This window comes from Boleophthalmus pectinirostris, unplaced genomic scaffold (assembly GCF_026225935.1).
Source record: "Boleophthalmus pectinirostris isolate CB_2022bp ecotype Guang Dong unplaced genomic scaffold, ASM2622593v1 HiC_scaffold_12, whole genome shotgun sequence".
Lineage (NCBI taxonomy): Eukaryota > Metazoa > Chordata > Actinopteri > Gobiiformes > Gobiidae > Boleophthalmus > Boleophthalmus pectinirostris.
Window position 1 is genome coordinate 5,569,275 of NW_026571018.1, and position 9,457 is coordinate 5,578,731.

The following is a 9,457-nucleotide window of genomic DNA, read 5'->3' on the forward strand; positions in this document are numbered from 1 at the left end:
TGGTTGAAAAGAAAAGTTCAAAAATACCTAGCACACAGTAAGGTTTCTCCAGAATGCAAACACCATTTATACACGAGTAAGACAGTGTTTTTAAACAGCTATTAGAATCACAACTGAACCTGAGTTGGCGTATGGACAGGTCATGTGTCATGTGAAGGCTCAGAACCTCTAGAATTCACTCAGTGAGTTGCAGAGGCTGCACTAGCACTGCTGTCATCTATTATTATTAGTCTAATCATAACTATTCTGTAATTTAGACAAGCTCTGGTCCTTGTCAAAGGGCCCATCTCATGCAACATAACTCTTCACATTGTATCTTCTGCACATAAACAAGCACAATCTGAGTTTTAGAACATCCAAAATAGTTCTGAAATCTTACTGATTTCTTGTAGCAGAAAGCGCTTTCCTCCATCAAACGCGTCATAGGTGTATCTGCCGCGTCATTGCTGTAGCAGCTTTAGTTTGTTGTCACGTGGGAGGGAGGCAGAAATATGCTGCAATTTAAAAAAAAAAAAGAAGCCAAATCAATCTAAAAAAAACACTTCAATGACAAATACAAGGCCCACACATCACTCTTAGAAGGTAGAAAGCTCTGAAAAGTTGATTTTGAATGAGATGGGCCCTTTAACATTATGGTTGATAAATAACAGTTTTAGAGCAGAGGGTTTTTTTTTTTTTCAGAATTAAAATAAAAAGAAAAAGCGACACTAGACTTTTTAATAGTGTTAGATTAATAACCCTCTAAAGTCTGAAAAACATACTTGCACTGACTGTCCTGTGTGACTTTAGTTGGTAAAAATCAATTGGGTTACAGGGCCTTTTAAGTCAAGATGAGCTCAGAAAAGCGTAAAATAAATCATAAAAAATAACCCCTCTTCTTTCTCTGTTGTCGTGGGCAGAAACAATGAGGCGCTTCTGCAGGAGTTGATGGACTACGAGCCCCAGAATGACGAAGTGCATCACCTTCGGGTGCTGCTGGTGTACGGTCCTGTGGGGGCGGGAAAGTCCAGCCTCATCAACTCCATGACCAGTGCTCTGCTGGGGAGGATGGCCATCCCCGCTGCTGTCAACAACACTCAGTCAGACGAGGGCAGCTTCACTGTGCAGGTACTTCACTCAAGGAGACACGTCACGCAAAATCCACATTCCCTGAAGCTCACTCAGAGTTGTGTTTTGATATTCATGTAGGTTTGACTTTTTAATGGACACATTGTGAATATAAAAGTGTCTGTAATTGTACCAATGAGCTACAGCTACAACTACTGGGAGAGATGGTCCCATTCACAGCAGAGCTCTTCTGCTGTTGCTCAGACAGAGGCTTGAGTTTGCTCTTGGTCACATGAGAGAGGAGGGCTCACACCGGCTTTACTCTGACTGCATTTTTGGGACCTGTAAGATTTACTTTAAGTCTTTAAAGTCAAAGCACCCTGCCCCCTGACCTCAGTGGAGTGTGAGTTTAGAGACCTCTACTCACAGCGAGGTGCAGGTCTGTGCAGAGAAAAGAAACAAGTTCATTTTCCCCAGGACACTGCAGACATTAAATGTCTATTATCACATAAAACCACATTGCTTTGGTCTAATAAGTGCACCAATTGTTGTCACTGATGTAACAGTCAATGTGCAGGTAACACACTGTACTGTAAGTACATGCTTCTAACCCGCCCTGCAGTTTGTGTAAAATCGCAGCGTCAGATCAGTCGATCTTTGTACCTGTCCGACTGTGAGACCTACGACCCACAACTCTGAGCCACCACCAGTTTGATTTATGCATGTTTGAGTAATCCTGTATTTTCCTGCATTCGAGGCTTTAGTGAATTCACATTTCCATTCACTGCTCTGTTCTTACTCACAATTATTATAATTATTATTATTCAAATAATTCAGACTTCAGGTCACACATGTGGTGATTAAAAATGGCACAAAGGCATTTTTCAACCACAATAATATGTAAAAAAAAAAAAAAAAAAAGAAAAGAAAAGAAAAGAAAAAAGAAAACTTCCTGCCATTTTTAAAAGGAAATCAACACATTTTAGATCATTTTTTTGGTTTACAATGAATAATAAGCACCAGATATACCAAAATATCATAATATGTCTTCTTTCAGTACAAAACTCACCGGATTAGAAAAGGACGAGGAAAGTCAAGAGGATACTTTCCGTTCGTCTTCAATGACATCATGGGACTGGAGAGTGACAAAAACGTGGGCGTCCGAGCAGAGGACTTAAAACTGGCCATGATGGGACACGTGAAGGAGGGATACAAGGTAACGTCCAGATGATTCCAGTGGTTTTCCATTTTGTTTTCTGACGTATAAAGACAGTCTATTATCAGCTTCTACTCTGTCAGCGCTAATTTGTCGGTTAATAGCAGGGGTCCCATAGCATATTTCACAAACACATGGGCTCAGAAACAGCTTAATAAAAAACATATCATTGACTATCACTGTTGGGTAAGTGACTTTAAAACTGTAATATGACTTGTTACTGTCATTTCAAAGTGATTTGTTACATTATAATATTACTGTGTTTAAAATGTAAAACATTAAACAACTACTGCAGCACTTTTAAATTACTCTCACTAAATCGGGACTAAACCAGTACTGAACCAGAACTAAACCAGGACTAAACCAGAGCTGAACCTTGACTGAACCAGAACTAAACCAGGTCTAAACCAGGACTGAACCGAGGACTGAACCGAAGACTGAACCAAGACTAAACCAGGTCTAAACCAGGACTGAACTGAGGACTGAACCAGGTCTAAACCAGGACTGAACCAGGTCTAAACCAGGACTGAACCAGGACTGAACCAGGTCTAAACCAGGACTGAACCAGGTCTAAACCAGGACTAAACCAGGACTGAACTAGGACTAAACCAGGACTGAACCGAAGACTGAACAAAGACTAAACCAGGACTGAACCTAAGACTGACCCAGGTCTAAACCAGGACTAAACCAGAGCTGAACCAGGACTGAACCAGAACTAAACCAGGTCTAAACCAGAGCTGAACCAGGACTGAACCAGAACTAAACCAGGTCTAAACCAGGTCTAAACCAGGACTGAACTGAGGACTGAACCAGGTCAAACATTCGGAACCATAACAATGTTATTTCACCGCTGCTGATATCGCGGTGATTTCAGCAAATTTGTATGAAGAAAAACAAAAAAAATTGCATTGTGACGTGCGTTACTGACATTTGTACCCAGTAAAAATATTAAAATTTTTCCCCCCTGTACTGCCTCATATTACTGCATTAGAGCAAAAAGCAACGCAGTACAGTAATTTGTTACTTTTATAACACTTTACTCCCAACACTGTTGACTACTACAAATGACTGAATCTTGATGTTGATTGAAATATATTAAAACTGAAACATGTAGGATAAATAATGGGTTAAATAGAACTTAATTGGTGTTTACATTTCCTTAATTTACTTAATTATTTTTTATTTTATTTTATAGTTCAACCCCATATGTTCTCTCTCTCCGAGTGATCATTACTACAACCCCCACCCCAAACCTGATGACAAGGTGCACGTCCTGGTCCTGCTGCTCTCAGCCAACTGCCCAGAGACCAACACCTCCGTGATTCAGAAAATGAAGGAGGTCCGACAGACGGCCAGAGACTTAGGTATGGAACATGTGCTACCGGTGGGGATGGGACAAAATCTCATACCACAAGATCTCGCAAGACCAGTTCGTGCGCACATGAGTAAATTGACCTTGTGAGATTTTTTCCACCCATGTTTTTACATTTGGATTGGACAAAAAAGGGTTGAATGCTGGTGAGTTCACATTTTGACAAGCTGTAGTTCCAAAAAATACAGCAAAAGTACTCCATAAAAGATATAAAAAATGTAAAACTGTGGACTGAACACCACAATTTATTGATTATAATTCATAAGAAAATCTTGCCTTGTCTAGTCTAGTTAAAACTTAATTTTACTTACACTTTCAGTCAAAAGTTTGGAGACACTTTTTCAATTTTTCCACTTCATTTTCATGATTATTTACATTGTAGTTTCTAGTGAAAAGCATTAAAACTATGAATGAACACATATGGAATGCGGTAAACAAAAATAAAATAACAAAAACCCTTTACTTTTATCACTTTTATCACTTTTTTATGTTCTCTCTTTTGGCATTTCTTGACCCTGACATGGCAAATGTGAAGTGAAAACCATTTCAGGAGACTTTCTCGTGAAGCTCATAGAGAGAAGGCCAAGGGCTTGCAGTGCAAACAGTGAAACAAAGTTATTTAGACAATTTTTCTTTGCTTCATAATTCCACATATCTTATATCAAATATATTATTCTGTTTGTATCTAAATTGTCAAAAGTAGTGAACATAAAAAAGAAAACAGGATGAGAAAGTGTTTCCAAACTTTTGACTTGCAGTGTATTAAGACTACTTCCATCCATCCATTTTCTTCTGTTTATCCTGGGCTGGGTCACGGGGGCAGCAGTCCAAGCAGGGACTCCCAGACTTCCTTCACCCCAGACACATCCTCAGCTCCCCTCACTTGTGAACAAGACCCTGAGATACTTGAACTCCTTCACTTGAGGCAGGGACTCCCCACCCACACGGAGAGGACAAGCCACATTTTTCCCGTTGAGAACCATGTCCTCGGATTTAGAAGAGCTGATCTTCATCCCAGCTGCTTCACACTCGGCTGCAAACCGCCCCAGTGCACATTGCAGATCCTGGTTTGATGAAGCCAACAGGACAACATCATCTGCAAATAGCAGAGATGAGATCCTGTGGTCCCCAAACCGGACCCCCTCCGACCCCTGACTGCGCCTAGTAATTCTGTCCATGAATACAAAGAACAGAACCGGTGACAAAGGGCAGCCCTGGCGGAGTCTAAATAGATTACTTATTCTGTGCAATGTTTGAGCCCACTGATAATCCAGGATTTCTCAGTTTTGCAGTGAAAGACTAACTACAAATGCCACAGCTTCTTTATTATAATTCATATCTCATGGATTTTATCTCGTGTCTCGTCTCGTCTTGTGAGAATTCTGTCTCAGCCCACCCCGAAATACAGGGATTATGCATTGTTTTATGTGAGCCAAGTAATACTGTATCTTACGTACACTTTCAGTTAAAAGTTTGGACACATTTTCAATTTTTCCACTTCTTTTACATGATTATTTACATTGTAGTTTCTCAAAAGTATGAATGAACACATATAGAATGTGGTAAACAAAAACAAAAACACTCAAAATAACAAAACTTTGAGATTTACAAACAGTCACCCCTTGCTTTTATCACTGGTTTATTTTCTCTCTTTTGGCATTTCTTGATCCTGAGTTATTTAGGTTAACCATATTTTCTTTTTTGTTACATAATCCCACATATCTTATATCAAGAGTATGATTCTGTTTGTATCTAAATTGTCGAAAGTAGTGAAAATATAAAAAGAAAAACAGGATGAGAAAGTGTATCCAAACTTTTTGACTAGCAGTGTGTTAAGGTTACTTATTCTGTGCAATGTTTAAGACCATTGATAATCCAGGATTGCTCAGTTTTGCAGTGAAAGATTAACTCCTGTGTTCTGTGTGCTCACAGGGATCCCCCAGATTGCCATTGGCACACACATTGATGATGTCTGTGATCAAATCGAAAAGGACATCAAGAATGTCTACAAGAGCAAGTCTCTAAAGACCAAGGTGGGTTAAACATACTTCTGTATATTAAATGTCGTCCACGTGGCCTGTAGACTCTAAAAACAAGACGTTTCTTGGTTTACCAAAAGAAAAGGTTTACCTGTGTGGGAGCACTTTTGGTCTATCAGCTGGAAACCCCTGTCCGTCTAAACTGAGTGACCCAGAACGAGTCTAACAAGTAAACAAGTCCAGACCTAGAGTTTATTCGAGCTCCTCAGTGCCTTTGATTGATAATGACTTCTGGATACATCTGGAAACATCTCGATTAAGGGTGTAATGATATTGTGAAACAATATTGTCATGGTATGAATCTTTATTGATAACAAAACTGTGAATATACTACTTTTTCCTCTTAAAATGCCTTGACAAGACTAGTCTACACTGAAATGGAGAAAAGGATCATGGTCTATGTAGTTCTCTCTGTCTTTTTTAGCTACTGCTGCGCCATAACTCTTAATTTAAACAAAGAGACTTGTAATTAGATATATTATTATGATGGTCCAGGATATTATTGTGAGAACTTTGACAGTACGATATCACGATTATTGTTACATCCCTAATCTCGATTGATCAAAAACATTGTCCAGATTACCTTTGAAATCTTTTCAAATGAGGGATTACACAGACCTAGCCAGGCTGGCACCACCTAGTGCCTCCGCTCAATTTAATTTCTCTCCAACAACTAGGTCAGGAATCAAAATACAATAGAAGGTTCCCAAAAACCCCAGAAGTGCAAGTTCAGGCACCAGCCAATCGGCAAAGAGCCAATCAGCAATTCTGTGTTGGCAACGATTCTGGAAATTGAGGATTTAAAGATGGAATAAAGAGAATGTTTGGTGAATTTTATCAAGGGGAAAGACATTATTGTCCTTCTTCCTACGGGATTACATATGTCACTACAAAATAGCAGCGACTGGTTAAATGAAAAAAGTACCCACCTACCGTCGAACGAACAAAATCTAAGGCTGTGAGGTCAGACAGTTTCTACAAAGTGAAACGAAGTAAAACCGGCTGATGAATCAGGTTAACATGGACCATTCATATAGGCAAATATATTACTGAGGTTAAGTCTGTGTAAGGAAATGTGCATTTGACACGTCCTTCAGCTGAGGCAACCTGGAGCACTGGACCTGGGCATCTTCAGATCCTGAGTTAGTCTTGGCCAGGATCGTACCTAAAGTGCCCATCCAGACACAAACAGAAACATGTAAACTCCAAATAAACAGGCCCAGGAACCTTCTAACTGTGAGGGGAGAGAACCACTCAGTCTCCATGCAGCTTAGTTCAATAGCACAATGTTTGAAGAGATACTAATAACAATGAACAGTCACATATTTGGACGTTATATGGTTTACAAGAGTTAATGAGTATAAAATTGTCATGTTTTTGATCAGATGGAGATGTTCAGTAATGAGGTGGGGATCCCTCTGAACTGCATCATGGCTCTGAAGAACTACAGCCAGGGAGAAATGAAGAACAACCCGGACATGGACACGCTCATCCTCACGGCGCTCAAACACATAATGGACTTTGGAGACGACTTCATCGAAGAAATGTCAGAAACGGCAAATGGGGTTTAAGTGTTTTTAGTTACGTTTGGAATCGAATATTATACTATGTAAAGTTTGTGATTGTGTTTTGATTGATTCATGCATCCGTAAGTAATCCAGTATTGTCCTTATGATATTTTACTCCCTTAATCCACTTGTATTACACGTGTATGCTTACCTCCTGTCTGTGCACGCTGCCCTGTACTGTACCTGAGATTATGAAACGTATTCACTTTGGGCTGTACATTTGTGGTCATGTGGCTATTTTAAAACAACAAACCTGTGACTGAGTTTGATTCAAATTATGAAGTGGGACTAAACATTAAATGCACTTACTGATATTAAATTGTCTTTGTGGTCTTTTAAAAGCATTACATTCTGGAAGTTGCCGTGCACGTCGCCATCATCATTCAGGTTATACTATTTTGCAAGGAGCTGCCGATTTTAACAGTAAATAAGTTCTAGACCAGGGGTGTCAAACATACAGCCCTGGGGCCCTTCAAGACCTTTGTTCTGTATTGGTAAAAAATGTAAATATTGGTAATTTTCTGCGCCGCTTAGCACAGCAGCATCTCCAGCGTCTCTGTGCTTGGCCCCTCCCACCAGAGCAGCACAAATGAAGACTTGTCTCTTTCCAAACGCTCTTAAAGGTGACACCCTCATCAGCAAAATGCCAAAAATGAGAAAAGTGGATGCAGAGTGCAGGATTTTCCAAGAAAAACTGACTTATTCCTATTTGCATACAAGTTCATGTTAAAACATTGTGTTGAAATTACATTTTTCTTAAAGTTTTTGGTTGTTCATAATATTATAATATTTTGTAAAGGAAAGAGTTCATCAATTAAAAAAAGATTTCTGTAATAGATTTGTGTTTCTCTGCACAAATATTTGAACTTGTTGCTATTTTTGGGGTTTATATGACATAAGTTTTCTGATCCGGCCCCTTTGGGATCAAAGTAGGTTGGATATGACCCCCGGACCAAAATGAGTTTGACACCCCTGGTCTAGACAAAGCTGTTTTAAAGCCTCCCATATTATCAGTGCAGTGTTGACTTGTTGGTGAACATAAACACTGATTATTTTTCACAAATCAATGCACTTTATATCATAATTGAAGGTGCACTATGTCATTTTTCTGGAGATGGTCCACAACCTGTTTGTCCCCGTGGAGGAGTTAATGATTTGGTTTAAATTGTCCATTGTACATTTTGGAACGACTGCTTAAAATTTATTAAAGATCATATAGACCCTAACTTTTCATTAAAATTTGAACATATTATTTTTGGTGTACATGAAAAGAATTTAGACCCAAATAAAAGAATGGTAATTAATTTAATTGTTGTATTTGGCAAATTTTATATTCACAAATGTAAATTCTCACACACTTCTTTATTTTTTCCTGTTTTAATTAAGCAATTAGAATTATACTTATCTTCTGTCTCTAAAAGTGTAAACAAAAAAGCTGTATTGATATATGAGAGTTGTATGTGCATGAATATTTTTTTACAGTTTAACAGTGGCGATTAAGGTTTTGCCTTTACCCGCTCGTTTCTGGGTGTAAAAGTTTGACCTGAGCATAGCGCGCAGAGGCATAATTCTACCTGGTGTCCTGGTGCTGATATGGACTGACCGTAACTTTCAGATTGAAGTGGGAAGTGAGATTAAGATTAAAACCGCTCGTGCACTCGGCTCCCGGACCTCGCGTCACGGACCAGACTGGACCAGGATTTGGACCAGTTTCATCTCTTCATATTGGACAATAGACTTTTGGAGACAGAACCAGTGGGACAGTGGACAGAGGAAACATTCTGCTTCAGTCTCTGGAGAAGGTAAGAGGCTGGTTTTCATTAGTTTGCAGCAAATCTGAACATGAAGCCTCACAGGTAAAGAGTGTTATAGTGTTAATAGTTAAATAGTGTTATAGTGTTAATAGTTAAATAGTGTTATAGTGTTAATAGTTAAATAGTGTAATAGTTAAATAGTGTTAAATAGTTAAAGTGTTAATAGTTAAATAGTGTTATATGTTAAAGTTAATAGTTAAATAGTGTTATAGTGTTAATAGTTAAATAGTGTTAATAGTTAAATAGTGTTATAGTGTTAATAGTTAAATAGTGTTAATAGTTAAATAGTGTTAGTGTTAATAGTTAAATAGTGTTATAGTGTTAATAGTTAAATAGTGTTATAGTGTTAATAGTTAAATAGTGTTATAGTGTTAATAGTTAATAGTGTTAGTATAGTTATA

The 9,457-nt window shown here is 38.5% G+C and overlaps 1 protein-coding gene across 1 annotated transcript; it reads left to right on the plus strand.

Moving 5' to 3' along the window:
- The first annotated feature begins 912 nt into the window (after nt 1-912).
- On the plus strand, nt 913-7,561 carry LOC129407471 (interferon-induced protein 44-like). Its single transcript, XM_055148653.1, has 5 exons — nt 913-1,107; nt 2,105-2,263; nt 3,459-3,627; nt 5,568-5,668; nt 7,060-7,561. The coding sequence occupies exons 1-5, from the start codon at nt 928-930 to the stop codon at nt 7,243-7,245; spliced, it is 795 nt and encodes a 264-aa protein (XP_055004628.1). The 5' UTR covers nt 913-927; the 3' UTR covers nt 7,246-7,561.
- Nucleotides 7,562-9,457: the final 1,896 nt, after the last annotated feature.